Below are 21,916 nucleotides of genomic sequence, written 5' to 3'. Positions count from 1 at the left end.
TGGCGTGTGTCCAGTCTGCAAGGAGCAGGGCCCACATACCTGCCTTCCGCCCATCATGTGGGCCACATAGGCCTCACTTTCCCGACGGGACCCCACTTGCTCCTCTGAGACACCCTCTGCCCTGCAGCTCTGCTTCCCCCTCCCTGCTTCCTTCAGCCCCTCCTCAATGGCACCATGGCAGAGAGCCTCGCCTCTGGAGGGCAGGAGGCACCGAGGTAGGAAACCGGGGTGGGGGTGGGGTGGGTGGCAAAGGTGCCCCATCTCCCAGGCCTTGGGATTTCATTCGCAGGCTGCAGGGCAATCCAGGGTGTGATGCGGGGCTCCCTCTGACTGGCGGCTGGTAGAGCCAGGGGAGGAGCCCCTTGGGACCAGTTGCGTGGGGGGAAGGAGAAGAGGCTGATGGTAGACCTCTGGGGGCTGACAGGGCCTCCAACAGGCCCAACCCCTGTGGCAGGGGCACAAAACTCGTCACTGCCCCAGGTTGGGGTGAGCAGCAGGTGGAGGCAGGAAGCCAACCGCCCCCTTGACAGTGGCTTGTGGGAAAGGCCTGCCAGTGACTTCCTGTCCTGACCTGTGCCCTGCCCCTCACATGCTGACTGAGAAATGTCCTCACCCACCTGTCCGGGCAGCTCCTCTCCCCCCTCCAAGGAAGGAGGTGAGAGAGGTGGGGAGCTGCGACCCCCGAAGTCTGCCATTCAGTTTAGAGTACACCCTGACACTGGACATGGCCGGCCTGCCCTTCCCACCCACTAGCCGCAGATGGGGCTGGGCGGAGCCACGAGAGCCACGCCTGAGCTGAGCCTCCACCCAGGGCATGGTCTGCCCTCCCTGCCCTCCGCTGGCCTTCCTGGGTATGGGCCCTGAATCCACTCCGCCGGGTTCAGGCGGCGCCCGCCTGTCCAGCAGCCGCTTGGCTCCAGCAGGCCCCAGGCCGCCTCTGCAGAATCCGTTCGATGCCAAACTCCCTGTGCAGAAGCCAGACTCGCTCTCAGATATGGGGAGAAAAATCACGAACTCACGGGGAACAGCCTCAGGCTCCCCAAGAACCCTGCCTACAGCACCTGCAGGGAGCAGTTTTGGCCAGAGAGCTGCAGCCCTGACTCGCCCATCCGGGCCCATCCTGACGCTTGGTCACCGAGTGTGTGATCCACAGGAGACGCAGGAAAACTCCTATGGGGGTGGGATAGCCCGCCTGCAACCCCTCTCACCTCCGCACCCACTGAGAGGTGCAGTCAAGAAGGGCCCAGTTGCGCAGGAACTTTGACTCTTGAAGCCTTGAGGGCAGTGCCCACTCTGCGCGGGTGGTCTCTCCAGCCAAGGCTGAGCTCGTCCCTCCCCAAGTGTGGGCGGCTGACCCCCTGCAGCCTGGCAGTGTCCCTGGGGACTGGGACCTGGCTCCTACATGCAGAGGGAAGTCCTGCCGGCAGCACCTCTGCGAGGAGGGGAGGACAGAGGTGGTGACCTGCGGGGGCCGAGCCTCCCCAGTATCCGCTCAGCGCGCCCTCGGGGCCAGGGGCCACCTGGGAGCGCTCCTGTGGGAGGACCCCAAGGGGTGCTGTGCGCAGACCTGGGGTCCCTGGAAGAAGAGCGCCCCGGAGGGGGAGAGGCAGGGGTCTCGGTTTAGATGCTGGCTCTTGGGCGCGCCACTTCAACGCCTGGCGAGATGGGGGCGACCAGGAAGCCTCGGGTGGCGGGGCAGAGCTGCGGGGACGGCCCGGGAGGGGGCGGCGGCCGCGGCGCGGTGCCTTTAAGCGCGGGCGGCGCGAGTGGCTGTCGCCGCGGCCACCGGGGCGGGGCCAGCGCGGAGCCGGTCCCGGACGCCCGAAACCCCGCCCCGCGCGGGCGATGCCGACTGGCGCGGCGGGCGGCGGGGCCCGCGGGGCGCGCAGAGGAGCGGCCGCGGCGCGGAGGCGGCCGGAGCGCGGCCCCGCCATGGGCTTCCTGCACCAGCTGCAGCTGCTGCTCTGGAAGAACGCGACGCTGAAGCGCCGGAGCCCGGTGAGCGACCCCGCGCGCCACCCGGCCTGTCCGGAGCGGGGGCCGCGCGCCCGGGGCCAGCGGCGCGCTCTCCGCGCGCACGTGCGGCCCAGGCGGGCGCGCGCAGACCGGGGAGGCGGGGGGCGGCGCGGGCCGGACTCGGGCCAGAGCCCCTTCCCCGCCGCGCCGCGCCCGCCCCTGCCCGCACTCTGGCGTCCGGGGAGAGGTCTCGGCCGTGCCCAGACCGTCGCCCGCTGACATTGGTGGTGCTAGGCTGAGTCACGGGACGGGCGCCCTCCGAGGCGCGCTCTCGGCGGGTTGGGGGAGACCGGCGGCCCCAGACTCTGGGGTCGCGGGAGGCCCTGGTTCCCTGGACAGAGGGCTAGCCTGAGGGGTCCATCCGGCGCAGAGACTGCGTGGTCCCCGGGCCCAGCCCCTCTGCAGCCCCTGCAGGGACCCTGCCCCTTCCCTGCCTGCACCACCCCTCTGCCCTTGGGCAGGCACTTCTCGTCCTCCGCAGTCCACTAGCCCTTGCTCGTGCTTTCTTACCACAGGGAGCGTCCTTGCAGCTCGGCCAACCTGAGTCCCGCAGCCTTTTGTCCTGTGGGGCAGTCCTCCCTGACACTCACCCACTCTGAGACCCCTCCAGCCTCCCCTGGGGGCTGGGTCCTACTGTTTGCTGTGACCACCAGGCTCTGCAGCTCTCTGCCCTGTCCCTGGGGCAGCCAGGGTCCCGAGGGCACAGAGCACAGCAGTTGTCAGGGAAAGAAGCCCTGGTGAGGAAACGGGTTGGGGTGGTATAGATGCCATGCTGGCCCTCACCACTCCAGCCCGAGGAGGGCAGGGGCATCTCCTGCTCACCTGCCCAGCTGGCAGCAACCCAAGCACCAGAGAGCAGTGGGTGGCTCTGGCTTCTGAATGCACCCTGGGGATTTTCCAGAATGGGTCCCAGAGCAGGCCAGAGAGGAGAAGGTACCCTCTTGCCCACCTGGGGCTCTGGAGGCTCGGTCCCACCTTGCCCTGGGACCCCTGGGTCCGACTATCTCCTGCCTGGCTTCCTCCTTGAGAAGGGCTTTGGAATGTACAATGGGGAATCCTGGGTGTGGGATGGCAGGGTGGCCATCATTACCATGACCTGGCAGGATTCCCTGGGCACCTGGCCCTGGTGGGGAGCCAAGGTCGGGTACTCTCCCTGCCCAGGGCACCTGGGGCTGGGTCCCCTGGATCAGCCTGCAGCCCCAGGTAGCCTCTGGTGCAGCCTCCCCCGCATCAGGTTTTGGGTTCACTGGGGACAGCTGGGCGGGGCTCGGGAGGAAGGGGGATTGGGGTGTGGGCATGTATCAGTAGCAGTCCTGGGGTTCTTGGCAGGAAGCCCTCGCACTCGTGGGGAGCAGAGGCTGGGATGATGGTCTTGTGACCACTGGGGACCCCAAGGCTCAGGAAGGGAGCAGTGGCTTGCATGGTACCTGGCCAGCTAGTGGGAGGTGCCTACTTCCCCACACCCAGGAGTGGCCCCGGTCCACCAGGTTCCACCTCCCCTGGAACCTTTCTGTGCCCCTACCTGGGGCCACTCCAGAGCTGTTGGGCCACACGGAGGTTCTTGGCCAATGTTTTGGTTCAGTGAGAACCAAACTTTTTCTGCAGGGTGGCTGAGGCCTTGCCAGGCGTGTGCCATGGGGTTGGAGCTGGTGGCTGCAGGCCTGCTTCTTCTGCACCCCCACTTTCCCAGGAGGGTCTTGGGCTTCAGGGCTGCCTCCCTGGGCTTGGCCTTGTGCAGCGTGCCCCTTGCTGGGGAGGGGCAGGTGCATCCTGTGGAAAGCTTGGTCTGTAGGGTAGGAGCCAGGGAACTCTGGGCCCTGCCTGCTTACTCTTCCCAAGCTCTGTGTCTCAGTTTCTCCATCTGTGAGTGTGGCTGGACACTGGTCTACCCTGGGGCCACCAGCTGCTCTTGGTGGAGGAACCAGATCACTGTCACCACGGCACCAAGTGGGGCAGCAACTCTCAGGCCTCACCTGTTCTCCCCTTGACACAGCAGGAGGGGGCAGGCCAGGAGGGGGCACCCGGGCCTCAGGGACAACATCAGGGCATTGGGCTGCTCTCAAGGGACCAGAGTTTGACCACGTTTCAGGGCCCTTGGTGGGGCACCCAGGTGGGACTGAACCTGCGCCTGCCTGCCTGTAACCAGATGCCCCTCTGGCTGCCCGCCCGCCCGCATGCCCGCCCGCCAAGCAGGCCTTTCCTCCTCCCAGCAGCTCGTGCGCAGCCGTTGCTATGGCAATGAGGAGGCAGCCATGGCCTGTTGCTGCAGTTACGGGTGGAGGTGCCCAGTGACAGGGGGGGTGTGGGTGGCGTTGACACTGTGGCTGTGACCCCTGCCTCCCAACTCACTGTTGCACAGAGCCACCCCCACTCTGTGCATGTCTCCAGCCTGCGATGTGGGTGCCCGCGATGCCTCCTGGCTAGCCCTGGGCTGGATCCCGGTTCAGGGAGGGGGCGGAGGCTGGCACGGGCTGGGGCAGGCGTGGGGCACAGACACCCAGTGGGGTGTTCCAGACCACAGAGCACTATTGTCAAGCACAGTACACACAGCAGAGCTGCTCCACCCCCGGGCCTGGGGGCTCCAGCCCTGGGCTGGACAGAGTGGCACCGGGGTAGGGGCTCTGGAGTCTGTTTTGCAGTTGGGGGGCAAGGGTCAGGGAACCTGGGGCCACTGGGAAGGGGTACGGGGTCAGAATGCACCCTTAGGCTGGGCAAGGGTTCCCTAAAGAGCAGCTGGCCAGAGGTCCTGCTCCTTCCACTCCTCCCACCCCAGCTAGGAGTGCGGGGAGAGCATGGAGAAGCCCTTCCACTTCCCAGGTGAAACGGAGAAGCTGGGGCCCCAGCGTTTCTCTCCCACTCAGAACAGGTCCCGGCGGGGCTCACCTTGGTGCCCAGACTGGTGTGGCAGGGAATACTGAGCAGAGGCCTGTGGTGGGCGGGCTGCCCTGCCCAACCAAGCCTCCTGGGGTTGGGGAGTGGGGCCAGGGCAGAACAAGGTGCCTGTGCCTTGGGGACGGGCTGTCAGACCCCTGACCAGGTTTTCCTGAAGCCTGAGGGCCCTGGGCTAGATTCAGGGCTTCCCCCAGCCTGGGCTCATCTTCCAAGGCCCTTTCATGGGGGCTTAATGGCATTGCAGCAGAGGTGAGGAGGGCTGACCTTGGGGGAGTGTGGGAGCTGCATGTGGGGTCAGAAACTACCTTGAGATCTTGCCCAGGCAGCCCTGCAGGCGGGGAAGGAGATGAACTGGCTAGATGCATGGGTCAGAGTGGGTCGCAAGCTGGCCGATGTGTTCCTGCCTGGCTGTCAGTTTGGCAAACAGCCTGGGCTAGGGGGTAGGAGACCTGATTTGCTTGGGCCAGACAATACTCACCCTTTCACCCTTTGAAAAGGCCCTTGAAGGACTGGGCTGTGACCTCTGTTGACCCTGAAGGGCCTAGGTTGACCTTCTATGGTCCCTGGGGGAACCTGTGACCCCAGGTCCAGGCTGGGCTGAGCAGGCCGTGCAGGGAGGGCATCTGTCTATCTGGCAGGGAGAGCAGGTCTCAGGTCTGTCCTGTTCAGCCCTGGGCAGATGGTTTGGGAGGCCAGGCTGACCGTACAGGCGGCCTCACTCAGCACCCCTTTTCCAGTGGGTTCTGGCCTTTGAGATCTTCATACCTCTGGTCCTCTTCTTCATTCTGCTGGGGCTTCGGCAGAAGAAACCAACCATCTCTGTGAAGGAAGGTGAGGCTCCTGGGGGAGGGCCCAGGGCACAGATGGGGCGCGAGGGGGCAGGCAGCCCTCAACGCTTCATGCACGTGTGTCCTGTGTGCCTGTGACCACACACGTACATCCCAGCTCCCGTGGCTCTGGGCACAGTCCACGTGCCTGCCCCCTGCGTGGTCCCTGGCCGTACCTCCTGGCCTGGCTGGAGGATGTGGTGCAGAGTCCTCACTGTTCTGTTCTGTTTTGCCCCCACCCCCCGCCCTGCACGGTCTCTTGTCCTCGCCCGCATGCAGTCTGTAAGTGAGCGGCTGCCTCCTGCCTGCTGACCCCGCAGGGCCTCCCGCTGTGGCTTGAGGATGCCACCCCAACCCTGCTTGCATTAACAGCCTGCCCAGCTTGGCAGGGCCCTGCAGAGCCCCCTGCCCACTGTCAGAACGGCAGGCTCATGGGATGGTGGGTGGTGGGTGGCGAAGGGCTGGCTCACATGGCTGCCTCCCAGGGCAGCTCCCCCTCTCTGGTGGGGGGCCTGTTGGCCTGGGGCTGGGGCACCTGGCTGCTCTCCCTTCAGACACTTGTGGGCTCCTGCATTTGCTCCACTAACCAGCCTGCCAGAGAGGTCAGAGGTCACTGCCCAGTGAGGGCTTCACATGCTCCCCTGGGCTCTGGGCAGTGCCACACCAACGCTCTTGGGGATGTGCCAGGGCATTCAGGCCTTGGCTGGCTGGGGAACAGGGGTGCTTTGGGAGTGGTGGGGAAAGGATGAAAAGATGTCCTTTGACCTCTGACCTGCTGGGTCATTTGCACCAGGTCTCTTGGCCCTCTGTCCCCTGTCTGCTGCCTAAGGCTGCTGCTCCTCCATGACTTTCTCTAACCTTCTCTTCTTGGCCTCCGTGTCCCTCCCCCTTCCTGACTCCTCACTGACTCCTGCCCTCCTGCTCCCCCTCGGGCCCTCACCGGCCTGCCCCCACCAGCCTTCTACACGGCAGCACCCCTCACCTCTGCTGGCATCCTGCCCGTCATGCAGTCGCTGTGCCCGGACGGCCAGCGGGATGAGTTTGGCTTCCTGCAGTATGCCAACTCCACGTGAGTGCCCCTCCTCGGTAGCCCAGCACCCCCACCCGGGGCCTGGTGGCTGGTGGGTGACGTCCTGTGGTGGTGCAGGGTCACGCAGCTGCTGGAGCGCCTCAGCCGTGTGGTGGAGGAGGGCAACCTGTTCGACCCCACGCGGCCCAGCCTGGGCTCCGAGCTGGAGGCCCTGCGCCAGCACCTGGAGGTCCTCAGCTCCGGCCCAGACTCCTGGGAGAGCCGTCCGGACAGACCTACAGGTGTGCCCTGGGCTAGGGGGCGGAGGCTCGAGCTCTGGTGTCTGCTGGGCTCGAACCCCAGCTCAGTCACTTCCTGCCTCAGGGCCTTGTTTCTACACCATTGCTCCAGTTGCCGGGCATCCCCAGTGGCTGGGCTGTGATGCAAGAGGCTCAGCTCTGAGCCTGCTGGGGATGCCCCCCCTGGGCAGAGCTGGCCCTCAGCCCCATCCTTCTGCCTGTCCAGGGTCATTCTCTCTGGACTCGGTGGCCAGGGACCCGAGGGAGCTCTGGCGTTTCCTGACACAGAACCTGTCGCTGCCTAACAGCACGGCCCAGGCCCTCCTGGCTGCCCAGGTGGGCCTGCCCGAGGTGAGGTGGAGCAAGCGTCAGCATCTCTGTTCTCAGGGCAGCCCCCAGCCTTGGCCATTTCTCTGCCACCCCTGTTGGGAGGGGGGCGAGGGGCTAGGACCCCCAGCCTGAGCCAAGCCCCTCGCACCCCAGGTCTATCGCCTGCTTCCTGGCCCTTCACCTGCTCTGGGTGCTGAGTCAGGCATTCCTAGGGCTCATGAGCCGTGGAGCCGCCTGGGTAGCAATCACCTACTCCAGATGGAGGTGAGGGGGCCCGTTAGTGGGATGGGGAGTGTGCCACCTGCCTCTAGGCACTGTTTCTGCCCAGGCGGGTGAAGAAAGCATCTGCTGGATGATTCTGAGCTCCTCCTGGGGGCACAGGAGGGTCCCTGGGAGTTTGTAGCTGGCAGGGGGAGGGAGTAGGCTGGATGGTGATAGGCATCTGCTCTGCCACCCCCACTGCGGACCTGGGCAGTCTGACTTCTGGCACAGGGGCAAGGCAGGGGGAGGCCTGAGCAGCCTGGAGCCAGGGCCTTGGTGTCCCCTGCACTCCACCCCCAGGAGCTGCTCTTGGCTCCCGCCCTCCTGGAGCAGCTGACATGCACGCCAGGCTCCAGGGAGCTGGGCCGGATCCTCACTGTGCCCCAGGGTCAGCAGACCGCGCTTCAGGGCTACCAGGACGCTGTGTGTAGTGGGCAGGCTGCAGCACGGGCCCGGCGCTTTTCTGGGCTGGCTGCGGAGCTCCGGAACCAGCTGGACGTGGCCAAGATCGCCCAGCAGGTGAGGCCCGCCTGCCGGCCGGCCCACAGCTCTGCTCTCTGGGCTGAGGAGATGCTGGGCTCTTTGGTGTCCTAGGGGACTCCCAGGCCTGCCGTTGTGCAGGAGGTGGGCCTTTGGGTGGGTTTTCCACATCCCCAGCAGGGCCGCGCCCCTGCCCCCCGCCGCGGCCTGTGTCCGCACCCGTCTGCGTCTCCCAGCCCCTGCCGGTGGGGCCCTCAGCCCGCAGACGCCCTCCGCCCCCTCCTCCCAGCCTTTGCCCCCCTGCTGGTGCCCCTCCACCCCCTTCCGCCCCTTGCTCAGCCCCCCACCTGCACAGCAGCCTCAGCCCCGGCTCCCCGCCCAGGGGCCTGCCTTCCCCACCCGCCTCATTTCCCCTCAGCTGGGCTTGGACGCCCCGAGGGGCTCGGCACCCCGGCAGCAGCGCCCCCCACCAAGGCAGCTGCGGGCGCTGCTGGAGGACCTGCTGGAGGCTCAGGAGGCTCTGCGGGACGTGGACGTCCTCTCGGCCTTGGCCCTGCTGCTGCCCCAGGGCGCCTGTGCGGGGCGGGCTCCAGGGCCCCCCGCCAGCGGCCCTGGTGGGACGGCCAACGGAACCTGGGCCGGCGCAGGTGCCAACTCCACGGCGGAGGAGGGTGCCCCGTCCGCGGCAGCCCCGGGCTCCTCCGACGCAACGCAGGGCCAGTGCTCGGCCTTCGTGCAGCTCTGGGCAGGGCTGCAGCCCATCCTGTGCGGCAACAACCGGTAGGAAGGGCGGCCGGGCCGACGGGTGGGGCGGGGCCTGGCCCTGGCTGCGCGCCTCGGCCCAGGTGCACAGCCCGCTCCCAGTTTCCCCCGGCCGTCCGCACCCCCCCCCGAGGCCCGCCCCCAACTGCGGTCCCGCCCCGCCCCGCGCGGTCCCCCAGGCCCCGCCCCTAAGGCCCCGCCCCCCGCCCAGCACCATCGAGCCCGAGGCGCTGCGGCGCGGCAACATGAGCTCCCTGGGCTTCACGAGCAAGGAGCAGAGGAACCTGGGCCTCCTCGTGCACCTCATGACCAGCAACCCCAAGATCCTGTACGCGCCCGCCGGCTCCGAGGCGGACCGTGTCATCCTCAAGGTGCTTGAAGATACGTCTGGGGCAGGAGCTGCCGGAGCTGGGCAGAGGGTTCTGCAGGCCCGGAACCCCTGAGCAGAGGGGGGTCTGTGGACTTGGCATGGGAGGGGTGCAGCCCTGACCCTTGAGCTCCGACTTGGCCCTGCGGGTCGGAGGACTGGAGGATGGGCTCAAGGTGCAGGAGCCCTTGGGGCCTGCCGTGGGGGCACACTGGAGGGGTGGTAGGGTGCAGGGTCCTGGACTGGCTGCGCGTGTCCCGGACCCGCAGCCCCGAGGGGGAGGAGGTCCCTGCATGCAGAACCCTCCTGAGCAGAGTGGGGGACTGGGTTGGGGGGTTTGTGCCAGGGCAGCTTGGTGATTTGGGGTGTGCCGGGGGCAGGATGTCTGTGGCCATTCCAGGGGAGAGGTCCTGCCTGGGGCAAGGAGAAACCAGAGCTGGAAATGGCCCAGGGAAGGGAGAGCCCATGGCGGGGGTCCTGAGGAAGAATGGGGGGAAATGAGAGCAAAGGGTCAGGGTTGCCCAGGGGATGCTCGGAGAAGGGGTCTGAGAAAGGAGCTGGGAGGGCACAGCAGGTACGATAAGGGGACCGAGGGGACTGGGAGGCCGCGCCGCCCTGGGAGCTGGGACAGAGTGAGTTACAGAGGGTCACCGTAGAAAGGCAGGGACGGGGAGGGCTTCAAGCTCCCCGGTGGGAGCTTGGCCAGAGCAAGGCTGGTTGTTGGTGGGGACCAGCCAGGACGGCGCCCTTTTGTGGAGCGAGGTGGAGGGGAAACCCTCGCTGTCTGGGGTCCTTCTGTGAGCCCCGTGCTCTCACCCTCTGCAGGCCAACGAGACCTTTGCCTTTGTAGGCAATGTGACTCACTACGCCCAGGTGTGGCTCAACATCTCTGCTGAGATCCGCCACTTCCTGGAGCAGGGCAGGCTTCAGCAGCACCTGCGCTGGCTGCAGCAGGTAGGGAGTGGGGGCGCCCCAGCGCTCTGGGGGAGCCACGCAGGTCACCCTCTGAGCTGCCTTCCCCCCCAGTACACAGCCGAGCTGCGGCTGCGCCCCGAAGCATTGAACCTGACTCTCGGAGACCTGCCGCCTGCCCTGCGCCAGGACAGCTTCTCCCTGCCCAGTGGCTCGGCCCTCCTGCAGCAGCTGGACACCATTGACAACGCCGCTTGTGGCTGGATCCAGTTCATGTCCAAGGTGGGTGCTGGCCCTGTGGGCTTCGCCGGTGCCCAGGGCCTGCTCCAACGATGTCCCTGCCCCAGGTGAGCGTGGACATCTTCAAGGGCTTTCCTGATGAGGAGAGCATCGTCAACTACACCCTCAACCAGGCCTACCAGGATAATGTCACCGTGTTTGCCAGTGAGCAGCCCCCTGGGCCCACCCCGTCCTGCCCCTTCTTCTGTCCCTTCCCACCTCGCCCAGCCCCTTTATTGCCCACCCCACCCACCCTCAGCTCCACCCCACTTTGATCTCACCTGCCCTGCAACTGCCCCTACCTTTTCTTGGACCCATTCCTCACTCCTGGCCCCAGCCAGGACCTGCCCCGTGCCCCCTGCCTGTGCCTCTCCAACTCTGCACCCCTTCCACCCTGCCTGCCCTCCATTCCCCCACCCCACCTCTGGCCCCCACCCTGCCCCTCGTCCTGTCCCCAGGCGTGATCTTCCAGACGCACAAGGACGGCTCCCTGCCGCCCCACGTGCACTACAAGATCCGCCAGAACTCCAGCTTCACCGAGAAAACCAATGAGATCCGCAGGGCCTACTGGCGGCCGGGGCCCAACACTGGCGGCCGCTTCTACTTCCTGTACGGCTTTGTGTGGATCCAAGGTGAGGGCCACCGTGGGGCCTGCTGGGGGTTGGGGGGGGCTCTGCTGACAGCTGCCCGCCCACAGACATGATGGAGCGCGCCATCATCAACACCTTCGTGGGCCACGACGTGGTGGAGCCGGGCAACTACGTGCAGATGTTTCCATACCCCTGCTACACACGTGACGAGTGAGTGCGGGGCACGTGGGGGCCCGGGCCGCGCTGGGCCCTGCCCCTCACACGCCTGCCCCCATCCCAGCTTCCTGTTTGTCATTGAGCACATGATGCCGCTCTGCATGGTGATCTCGTGGGTCTACTCGGTGGCCATGACCATCCAGCACATCGTGGCAGAGAAGGAGCACCGGCTGAAGGAGGTGGGGGCACTGGGTGAGGGAGGCCTGGCAGTGGGGGCCAGCTGTGGGCACCCTCGCTCCCTGGGCGGGGCTGCCAGAGCAGGGGCAGGGCGTCCCTTCCTGGTGTCCCTGCCCCAAGGCCACCTGCCCACAGGTGATGAAGACCATGGGCCTGAACAATGCTGTGCACTGGGTGGCCTGGTTCATCACCGGCTTTGTGCAGCTGTCCATCTCTGTGACGGCGCTCACCGCCATCCTCAAGTATGGCCAGGTGCTCATGCACAGCCACGTGCTCATCATCTGGCTCTTCCTGGCTGTCTACGCCGTGGCCACCATCATGTTCTGGTGCGTGCTGTGTGGCTGGGGTGGGCTGGGAGGGTGCCTCATTTGAGCACTGACAGAGCGTTCATAACATTCACCCAGAAGCACAGAACACCTGGCTCAGAGCCCTTCTGTGCCCCCCTGTTCCGAGGAGGTCTGGGGGCTCAGGGCTGAGGGTGAGCTGTGGCTGATGGCCCATGGCTCCACCTGCCCCAGCTTCCTGGTGTCCGTGCTGTACTCCAAGGCCAAGCTGGCCTCAGCCTGTGGTGGCATCATCTATTTCCTGAGCTACGTGCCCTATATGTATGTGGCAATCCGTGAGGAGGTGGCCCACGATAAGATCACCGCCTTCGAGAAGTGCATTGCGGTGAGGTCACGGGTGGGCAGCCGGTGGGGGCGGCGTCCAGCCTCCCTCCGACTGACACCGCTGCCCCCACAGAGTCTGATGTCCACAACGGCCTTTGGCCTGGGATCCAAGTACTTTGCTCTGTACGAGGTGGCCGGTGTGGGCATCCAGTGGCACACATTCAGCCAGTCGCCCGTGGAAGGGGATGACTTCAACCTGCTCCTGGCTGTCACCATGCTGATGGTGGACGCAGCCGTCTATGGTGTTCTCACGTGGTACATCGAGGCAGTGCACCCAGGTGCTGGCCAGACCTTGGGAGGGGTTGGGGCCAGTGACAGCCTGTGGGAGGACACATGGCCTGGGATGGACAGTCACCCCAGGCCCTGGGTTCAGCCACCCCTCCCCTCCCCAACCCCCAGGAATGTATGGGCTTCCCCGGCCCTGGTACTTCCCACTGCAGAAGTCCTACTGGCTGGGCAGTGGGCGGACAGAGGCATGGGAGTGGAGCTGGCCATGGGCTCGCGCCCCCCGGCTCAGCGTCATGGAGGAAGACCAGGCCTGTGCCATGGAGAGCAGGCGCTTGGGTGAGGTGGGCACCAGGGTGGCAGCTGGGGCAGGTGCCGGGGTTGGGGGGCCTAGGGCAGCTTTAGTGCTGACCCACAGCCCTGGTGCAGAGGAGACACGGGGCATGGAGGAGGAGCCCACCCACCTGCCGCTGGTGGTCTGTGTGGACAAGCTCACCAAGGTCTACAAGAACGACAAGAAGCTGGCTTTGAACCGGCTGAGCCTGAACCTCTACGAGAACCAGGTGGTGTCCTTCCTGGGCCACAACGGAGCCGGCAAGACCACCACCATGTGAGTGTCGGAGCAGAACCTGTTCGGCGGCCAGGAAATGGGCCAGAAGAACCCAATGGGTGGCAGGATGGGCGGCTTGCAGGAGGTAGGGTGGTGACTTGCCCTCCTGCCCAGGTCGATCCTCACCGGACTGTTCCCACCGACCTCTGGTTCGGCCACCATCTACGGGCATGACATCCGCACAGAGATGGATGAAATCCGCAAGAACCTGGGCATGTGTCCGCAGCACAATGTGCTCTTTGATCGGCTCACGGTGGAGGAGCATCTCTGGTTCTACTCGCGGCTGAAGAGCATGGCCCAGGAGGAGATCCGCAAGGAGATGGACAAGTGGGTGGGGCCCTGGGGGCGGGGCCCGAGCAGTGGGCGGGGCCCGGAGGCGGGGCAGGGCTCCGGCGGGACGGGGCGCCTTGGGCGAAGCTCTGAGGCCCAGCACCCCAGAGTCCTGGCCTACGCCCCTGTGTGACCCCCAGGATGATCGAAGACCTGGAGCTCTCCAACAAGCGGCACTCACTGGTGCAGACGCTGTCGGGCGGCATGAAACGCAAGCTCTCCGTGGCCATCGCCTTTGTGGGTGGCTCCCGCGCCATCATCCTCGATGAGCCCACAGCCGGCGTGGACCCCTATGCGCGCCGTGCCATCTGGGACCTCATCCTGAAGTACAAGCCGGGTGAGCAGGCCGCGGGGTGGGTGTGGGCAGCCCCCACCTGGTCCCATGCAGCCTGGCCCCCTGGCCCTGATCCTGGCTCCCCCCAGGCCGTACCATCCTGCTGTCCACCCACCACATGGATGAGGCCGACCTTCTTGGGGACCGCATCGCCATCATCTCCCACGGGAAACTCCAGTGCTGCGGCTCCCCGCTGTTCCTCAAGGGGGCCTACGGGGACGGCTACCGTCTCACGCTGGTCAAGCGGCCTGCTGAGCCTGGGGGCCCCCAAGGTCTGTGCTGAGGCTCCCTGAGCCAGCCTAGGGCACCCCGACTCCAGGACCCCCTTCCCAAGGCCAGTTAGGTTGAGGGCCTGGGCCCTCAAAGATGTCCGGGCAGGTGGCTTACCCTGTGCAGGCCCCCATGTCCACCTGGCCGGGCTCCCGTGGAGGGCCCCTCTCCCTGAGTGAGGCCCCTCCTTCCCCCTCTCTCCTAGAGCCAGGGCTAACGGCCAGCCCCCCAGCCCGGACCCAGCCGGGCAGCTGCTCTGAGCCCCAGGTGTCCCAGTTCATCCGCAAGCATGTGGCCTCCTGCCTCCTGGTCTCAGACACGAGCACCGAGCTCTCCTACATCCTGCCCAGTGAGGCCGCCAGAAAGGGGGCCTTCGAGCGCCTCTTCCAGGTACGGGGAGGCGGGCCCAGCGGAAGGGTGGTGTCCCTGCCCCGTGGCCCAGGGCGTGCGAGTCTCACCAGCCCTCCCACAGCACCTGGAGCGCAGCTTGGACGCCCTGCACCTGAGCAGCTTCGGGCTGATGGACACGACCCTGGAGGAGGTGTTCCTGAAGGTGTCGGAGGAGGACCAGTCCCTGGAGAGCAGCGAGGCAGGTGAGAGGCCCCGCCCGCTGCCTGGCCCCGCCCTGCCCCACCTCCTCCCCTTGAACTTGGGCCTGAGCTGCTGCTCACTCTTCCCGTGTCTGGAGGCTAGAGGTTCTGGGTGGGAACAGGGTCCAGGACTTCCCAGGGTCTGCTGGGGATGGGCGTCTTGGGTCGGTGGGCGTGCACGGGAGGGCCTGGAGATGGCAGGTGGCCCCGAGCCCCCTCCACCCTCTGTCCTCCAGACGTGAAGGAGTCCAGGAAAGATGTGCAGCCCAGCGCAGAGGGCCTGGCATCGTCCGGGGAAGCTCACACTGGCAACCTGGCCCGCTGTGCGGAGCTGGCCCGGTCGCAGGCATCCCTGCAGTCCGTGTCTTCGGTGGGCTCTGCCCGTGGTGACGAGGGAGCTGGCTATGCTGACATCTGTGGCGACTACCGCCCCCTCTTGGACAATCTGCAGGACCCTGACAACGTCAGCTTGCAAGGTGGGGGATGGCCAGATGGAGCTGGGGAGGGTCCCTGGAGCGTGGCCTGGCCCTTGTGCTCAGTGCCCGCCTTCCTGTGCAGAGGCTGAGACGGAGGCCCTCACGAGGGTTGGCCAGGGCAGCCGCAAACTGGAGGGCTGGTGGCTGAAGGTGCGCCAATTCCATGGGCTGCTGGTGAAGCGTTTCCACTGTGCCCGCCGCAACTCCAAGGCGTTGTCCTCCCAGATCCTGCTGCCTGCCTTCTTCGTCTGTGTGGCCATGACTGTGGCCCTCTCTGTCCCTGAGATCGGTAGGGCTGCCTGGCTAGGCAGAGGGGCACCAGGCGCAGCGCTCCCCCACCACACTCGGTGACCCTCACCCACTCCGGGCCTGGGCCTCAAGTCTGAGACTGGTGGGCACACTCTGGGGCCCAGGAACTCGCCCCTCCTGGAGGCTCAGACCCCAAGCCTGGACGCTATGGTATTGGGAAGAGGGGCCCATGACCAGGGGGGCCACTGGCAGGCGGGTTGAACTTGCTCCTCCTCCCTATGCACCCCCCCAGGTGACCTGCCCCCACTGGTCCTGTCGCCTTCCCAGTACCACAACTACACCCAGCCTCGCGGCAACTTCATCCCCTACGCCAACGAGGAGCGCCAGGAGTACCGGTGAGGCCACCCGCCTGGCAGCAAGGGTGGGTGGGGACCAGGTGCAGGAGCTGAGCTGGGTGGGCACCACCCCTCACTCCCTCACACTGCGGGTTCCCTCAGGTTGCGGCTGTCACCCGATGCCAGCCCCCAGCAGCTTGTAAGCACCTTCCGGCTGCCCTCAGGTGTGGGTGCCACCTGTGTGCTCAAGTCTCCTGCCAATGGCTCACTGGGGCCCACGCTGAACCTGAGCAGTGGAGAGTCGCGCCTGCTGGCAGCACGGTTCTTTGACAGCATGTGCCTGGAGTCCTTCACGCAGGGGCTGCCGCTGTCCAACTTCGTGCCGCCCCCACCCTCGCCTGCTCCGTCCGACTCCCCTCTGTCCCTGGATGAGGATCTGCTGCAGGCCTGGAATGCCTCCCTGCTACCCACCTTGGGGCCAGGTACTGGCTCCCAGGCTGCCTGGGGGTGTGGGACAGCATGGGCCCAGCTGACTGTGCCCATGTGCCCACAGAGAACTGGACATCAGCGCCCTCCCTGCCACACCTGGTGCGGGAGCCCATCCGTTGCACCTGCTCTGTGCAGGGCACCGGTTTCTCCTGCCCAGGAGGCGTGAGTGGGCACCCGCCCCAGATGCGGGTGGTTACAGGTGACATCCTGACTGACATCACCGGCCACAATGTTTCTGAGTACCTGCTCTTTACCTCTGACCGCTTCCGGCTGCACCGGTGAGCTGGGCAGGAGGCACGCAGTGGCTGTGGGTTGGGGCAGCCAACCAGCCGCCTATCTGGCCTCACTGCCCTTCCACCTACCTGCCCAGGTATGGGGCCATCACCTTTGGCAACATCCAGAAGTCCATCCCGGTCTCATTTGGTGCCCAGGCCCCGGCCATGGTGCGGAAGATCGCAGTACGAAGGGCAGCCCAGGTGAGGGCAGGCCTGGGCCCCATGGTATCTGGCCCTGGTCTGCAGTCTACAGGGACCCACAGGGCTCATGGGGTCTCTCTGTGCCCCTGCCAGGTTTTTTACAACAACAAAGGCTACCACAGCATGCCCACATACCTCAACAGCCTCAACAATGCCATCCTGCGTGCCAATCTGCCCAAGAGCAAGGGCAACCCGGCAGCCTACGGTGAGCCTGGGTGGGGTGGGGGAGTGCAGGATGGGGTGGGGCGGGACTGGCATGGCAGGCCCTGAGGCTGCCCTTCCCTGTGCCGCAGGCATCACTGTCACCAACCACCCCATGAACAAGACAAGCGCCAGCCTCTCCCTGGATTACCTGTATGTGTGTACATGGGGGGTGTGGGGCATCTGGGGGGGGCACAGGGCAGGGCTGAGGGCCGCCTCGTTCCCCAGGCTGCAGGGCACGGATGTGGTCATCGCCATCTTCATCATCGTGGCCATGTCCTTCGTGCCAGCCAGCTTCGTGGTCTTCCTGGTGGCTGAGAGGTCTACCAAGGCCAAACACCTGCAGTTTGTCAGCGGCTGCAACCCAGTCATCTATTGGCTGGCCAACTACGTGTGGGATATGGTGTGCCCCTCCCATATGGCTGTGGGGGGTTCCTTCCACCCCCAGGCCCCGGCCACCCCATCCCTCTGTCCCCTGCCAGGCCCCAGCCCCCCAGTCCTGCCCCCGGACCCTACACCCCTGTGCCTAGGCCTCTCGCCCTGTCCTTGGGCCCCTCACCTCCGCCCCTGCTCTGCCAGCTCAACTACCTGGTCCCGGCCACTTGCTGCGTCATCATCCTGTTTGTGTTTGACTTGCCGGCCTACACATCCCCCACCAACTTTCCTGCCGTGCTCTCGCTCTTCCTGCTCTATGGGTAAGGGGACACGCTGGGGGTAGGCACAGGGTGGGCTTGGCTCCCGGTGACCGCCCTCTGCCCCCTTCCTGCAGGTGGTCCATCACCCCCATCATGTACCCGGCCTCCTTCTGGTTCGAGGTCCCCAGTTCGGCCTACGTGTTCCTCATCGTCATCAACCTCTTCATCGGCATCACGGCCACCGTGGCCACCTTCCTGCTGCAGCTCTTCGAGCATGACAAGGTGGGACGGTGGGGCAGTGGGGCGCAGAGGGCAGTGGGTCTGAGGCTGTGCCTGTGACGACGCCCTTTGGCCCTCCAGGACCTGAAGGTTGTCAACAGTTACCTGAAGAGCTGCTTCCTTATCTTCCCCAACTATAACCTGGGCCACGGGCTCATGGAGATGGCCTACAATGAGTACATCAATGAGTACTATGCCAAGATCGGTGAGGCCACGGGGCGGAGCCGGCACGGGGCTCTAGGCTTGCGGGCGGGCAGAGGCGCCCAGGGCCCCAGGCAGGTCCTGAGCCGGCTCTCCCACAGGCCAGTTTGACAAGATGAAGTCCCCATTCGAGTGGGACATTGTCACCAGGGGGCTGGTGGCCATGACGGTGGAGGGCTTCGTGGGCTTCTTCCTCACCATCATGTGCCAGTACAACTTCCTGCGGCAGCCGCAGTGAGTGGGGGCCCGGGCAGTGGGGCGGGGGTCGGGCTGGGTGCTGCCCATCTTCCTGCTGTGGCCGCAGCAAACTGGAGATGCAGGGTGACGGTGGGTATCCCAGCTGGGTACCGCCCCCATCTCCGCAGACGCATGCCAGTGTCTACCAAGCCCGTAGAGGATGACGTGGATGTGGCCAGCGAGCGGCAGCGAGTTCTGCGGGGAGATGCTGACAATGACATGGTCAAAATTGAGAACCTGACTAAGGTGGGCTATGGGCATGTGGGAGGGGACCCAGGTGGGGCAGGGCTCCCGTGTGGGCAGGGCTGGGAGCCGAGGGAGAGGCGTGGAGGGGGCGCAGGCCTGGAGGGGGTGTGGCTCAGCGTGGGCGTGGCTCCGGGGTGGGGGATGGCCTGAAGGGGCGTGGCTCAGGGGTGGGGATGGCCTGAAGGGGCGTGGCTCGGGGTGGGATAGCCTGAAGGGGCGTGGCTCAGGGGGTGGGATCGCCTGAAGGGCGTGGCTCAGAGGGTGGGATCGCCTGAAGGGCGTGGCTCGGGTGGGGAATGGCCTGAAGGGGCGTGGCTCAGGGGGTGGGATGGCCTGAAGGGGCGTGGCTCAGGTCTGCCGAGGGGGCTGCTCCCTCTCCTCCACCAGGTGTACAAGTCGCGGAAGATCGGCCGCATCCTGGCTGTGGACCGCCTGTGCCTGGGTGTGCGCCCTGGCGAGTGCTTCGGCCTCCTGGGCGTCAATGGCGCGGGCAAGACTAGCACTTTCAAGATGTTAACGGGAGACGAGAGCACCACGGGGGGCGAGGCTTTCATCAATGGGCACAGGTGCGGGGGGCCGGCCCCTGGGCGGTGGGGTGGCGGAGTGGCTGCGGCAGCCCGGCGCTGACGGCTCTGTGTCCCCAGCATCCTCAAGGAGCTGCTCCAAGTACAGCAGAGTCTGGGCTACTGCCCGCAGTTTGACGCCCTGTTCGACGAGCTCACCGCCCGGGAGCACCTGCAGCTGTACACCCGGCTGCGGGGCATCCCCTGGAAGGACGAGGCCCGGGTGAGGGTCGCCTGGCAGGGGGGGGGGCCGGCGTGGAGCGTGGGCCCTGACGAATGCCCTCACCGCAGGTGGTAAGATGGGCCCTGGAGAAGCTGGAGCTGATCAAGTACGCGGACAAGCCGGCTGGCACCTACAGTGGGGGCAACAAGCGCAAGCTGTCCACAGCCATTGCCCTCATCGGGTACCCTGCCTTCGTCTTCCTGGTGAGCTGGAAGGGGTGGCGTGGGGGTCAGGCCCACCTTCCTGCTGGGCCCCAGGGAGGGCCAGAAAGTGCGGCACTGAGCTGGTACCACCCTCAGGACGAGCCCACCACAGGCATGGATCCCAAGGCCAGGCGCTTCCTCTGGAACCTCATTCTCGACCTCATCAAGACAGGGCGCTCAGTGGTGCTGACCTCCCACAGGTGTGCTGCCTCCTGCCCTGCCCCCATCCCCAGCACGTGCCCCGTCCCCCTTCCCACCCCGGCCAGCCTGTGTCTCTGCCCGCAGCATGGAGGAGTGCGAGGCGCTGTGCACGCGGCTGGCCATCATGGTGAACGGGCGCTTGCGCTGTCTGGGCAGCATCCAGCACCTGAAGAACCGGTGAGCTGGGTACAGGCATGGACGTGGGGGGTGGGCTGCCTGGCAGCTGGGGCTCTGGGCCACAGGCCTGTCCTGCAGGTTTGGAGACGGCTACATGATCACGGTGAGGACCAGGAGCAGCCAGAATGTGAAGGACGTGGTGCGGTTCTTCAACCGGAACTTCCCAGAGGCTGTGCTCAAGGTGGGTGGGGCCTGGGACGGGAGCTGGGTCCCTGCCCAGCAGCCTCTGACCCCCGTGCCCCCGCAGGAGCGTCACCACACCAAGGTGCAGTATCAGCTGCAGTCGGAGGACATCTCGCTGGCACAGGTGTTCAGCAAGATGGAGCAGGTGGTGGGCGTGCTGGGCATTGAGGACTACTCGGTCAGCCAAACCACCCTGGACAACGTGAGCGCCCTGGGCCAGGGACGCCAGGCCCACCTGGGCTGGGCTGGGCTGGGCTGGGCTGGGCTGGGCTGGGCTGGGCCGCCCACCCACCCACCTGGGCCTGCCCATCAGGTGTTCGTGAACTTCGCCAAGAAGCAGAGCGACAACCTGGAGCAGCAGGAGACAGAGCCCCCCTCAGCCCTGCAGTCCCCCCTGGGCCGCCTGCTGAGCCTGTTCCGGCCGCGGCCTGTCCCCACCGAGCTGCGGGCACTGGTGGCTGACGAGCCTCAGGACCTGGACACGGAGGACGAGGGCCTCATCAGCTTTGAGGAGGAGCGGGTGAGCAGCGTCTGTAGGGTCCAGGGCACCCGGGCTGGCCAGAGGGCTCAGCCTCTGGATGGGGCTGGGGTCAGGGGTGCAGGTGGGGGCCCTGGGGACCCCTGCTGTTCTGAGGTCAAGGGAACCTGGTGCTCAGGATGGAGTGGGCGTGGGGGTCAGGGCACAGGCAGAGATAGACCTGTGGCAGACACCACAACATGCTGAGAACTTCGTAGGGATTTCAAGCCAGGCAGAGGCGAGTAGGGGACAGAGACTTGGATGGGAGAGCGATGAACACAGCGGCCTCCACTGGGCAGAGGGAGGCCACAGGGGGTGCTCAGCACTGAGGATGACCTAGTGGGGACAGGTGGGGAGCAAGCCAGTGTCCAGGTCTGGTCCTGGGGTAGAGGGGTAGTGGCTGCCCTAGGACACTTCCCTGCTGTCCACCAGGCCCAGCTCTCCTTCAACACAGACACACTCTGCTGACCTCCGGGATCCGGCTCAAGGACACAGGATGGAAACAGAAGTCAGGCGGTGGCCGAGCCCCACCCCATACCCCCAGTGACCAGCCACAAGGCCCTGGAGTGGGAGGTCCAGGACCAAGGGCTTAATGCCCCCTCCAGCAACTCCTGCCCCCGCCTGTCCTCAACCCTGCCCTTGGCCACGGTGCCACCCTCCCCAGTTGTGCCAAAGGCTGGCCCAGTCCTGGGCTGTGCAAACCCTCACCCTGCTCTGCCTTAAAGCCTTGGGGTCTGGCCAGCCCCTCACCTCTGCCCCTGCCCAGCTCTACCCATCGCCCCCAGGGCCACTGGGGTGACATGGCCTGCCACATACTATCTGGCCCCCCCTGGCCAGGCTTGGCCTCCTGAGCCCACATTTTTCTTACACCCACTCAGAGGGGCGTGGCTGCAGGCATGGGGCCGAGGTTGGGGGTTGGTTTAGGTCCCACCCCCAGGCACCTATTTATTTTGCTTTTGAAAGAGGCTCCCTCCCCCAGCTTTCCGGCAGGGAGGGTGCTACCCAAGGAAAGCCATTAGGATGGGTGGTGGGCTGGGTAGCCAGGCCAGATCCCCTCCCTAACCCCTCCAGCTGCTGTTGTTCTCCCACACAGCTTGGCCCCTGTCCACCCAACCACCCACCCAGGAGCCAGACCTGTATATAGCGCACAGATGTTTGTTTAAATAAATAAACAGAAAAGCCCATGCAAGCCTGTGTGTCGGAGGTGGGGTGTTGGGGTGGGCCTGCTTGATAGCAAGGCTCACACCCTGCCCCATGGGACATTGGCAGGACCCTGAGTGTGGGGCCTGGGGTGGGGGTGGGGGCAGCAGCTGGATCAGCCTGGAGGTGGTGGTGGTGGTCGGTGTTTCCTTACTCTTCGAACAGCCCGATGCTCCAGGTGGGGAGACTAAGGCAGGGGCTGCCCATCACTTGTCACCCCTCCTCCACCCACACAGCCTGAGATCTCTGCCACCCTCTCCCAGGCTCCTGGGTCTCTGCCACTCAGGGCTGGTGGGTGGTGTGTGCTGGTGTGTCCATTTTATCCAGGCTGTGAGAGGGCTTCCAGGAGGAGGTGGCCTCTACCCTGAGAACCAAATCCAG

At 65.9% G+C, this 21,916-nt stretch overlaps 1 protein-coding gene across 3 annotated transcripts; it reads left to right on the top strand.

Annotated features, from left to right (window-relative positions):
- Nucleotides 1-1,840: 1,840 nt before the first annotated feature.
- ABCA2 (ATP binding cassette subfamily A member 2) lies at nt 1,841-21,517 on the top strand. 3 transcript variants are annotated; one of them, XM_057499269.1, is made up of 48 exons: nt 1,841-1,998; nt 5,646-5,739; nt 6,693-6,804; nt 6,883-7,046; nt 7,270-7,394; nt 7,527-7,637; nt 7,935-8,153; nt 8,533-8,894; nt 9,088-9,247; nt 10,069-10,197; nt 10,270-10,437; nt 10,503-10,599; nt 10,893-11,066; nt 11,132-11,234; nt 11,305-11,419; nt 11,553-11,743; nt 11,936-12,086; nt 12,159-12,363; nt 12,485-12,649; nt 12,740-12,920; nt 13,035-13,247; nt 13,391-13,587; nt 13,674-13,856; nt 14,060-14,244; nt 14,327-14,447; nt 14,681-14,920; nt 15,003-15,209; nt 15,462-15,564; nt 15,667-15,986; nt 16,058-16,271; nt 16,364-16,469; nt 16,563-16,674; nt 16,763-16,823; nt 16,899-17,073; nt 17,250-17,365; nt 17,440-17,587; nt 17,666-17,789; nt 17,887-18,019; nt 18,151-18,268; nt 18,656-18,834; nt 18,913-19,054; nt 19,123-19,257; nt 19,354-19,457; nt 19,543-19,635; nt 19,714-19,816; nt 19,943-20,020; nt 20,132-20,338; nt 20,768-21,517. In XM_057499269.1, the coding sequence occupies exons 1-48, from the start codon at nt 1,846-1,848 to the stop codon at nt 20,801-20,803; spliced, it is 7,332 nt and encodes a 2,443-aa protein (XP_057355252.1). In that variant the 5' UTR covers nt 1,841-1,845; the 3' UTR covers nt 20,804-21,517. The 3 variants fall into 3 exon arrangements, with proteins under 3 accessions (XP_057355252.1, XP_036757526.2, XP_057355253.1); XM_036901631.2 differs by having other exon boundaries at nt 19,883-20,020; XM_057499270.1 differs by lacking the exon at nt 1,841-1,998 and having other exon boundaries at nt 6,015-6,804; nt 19,883-20,020.
- Nucleotides 21,518-21,916: the final 399 nt, after the last annotated feature.

This window comes from Manis pentadactyla, chromosome 3 (genome assembly GCF_030020395.1).
Source record: "Manis pentadactyla isolate mManPen7 chromosome 3, mManPen7.hap1, whole genome shotgun sequence".
NCBI classification, from domain to species: Eukaryota; Metazoa; Chordata; class Mammalia; order Pholidota; family Manidae; genus Manis; species Manis pentadactyla.
This window is presented reverse-complemented; position numbering and strand designations above follow the sequence as displayed.

Coding starts and splice junctions, on each gene's coding strand:
- ABCA2 (XM_036901631.2), top strand. CDS start 1,846: ATGCCGACTGGCGCGGCGGGCGGCGGGGCCCGCGGGGCGCGCAGAGGA. Junction 17,074..17,249: donor CCAACTACGTGTGGGATATG/GTGTGCCCCTCC, acceptor CTGCTCTGCCAG/CTCAACTACCTGGTCCCGGC. Junction 19,055..19,122: donor CCTGGAAGGACGAGGCCCGG/GTGAGGGTCGCC, acceptor CCCTCACCGCAG/GTGGTAAGATGGGCCCTGGA.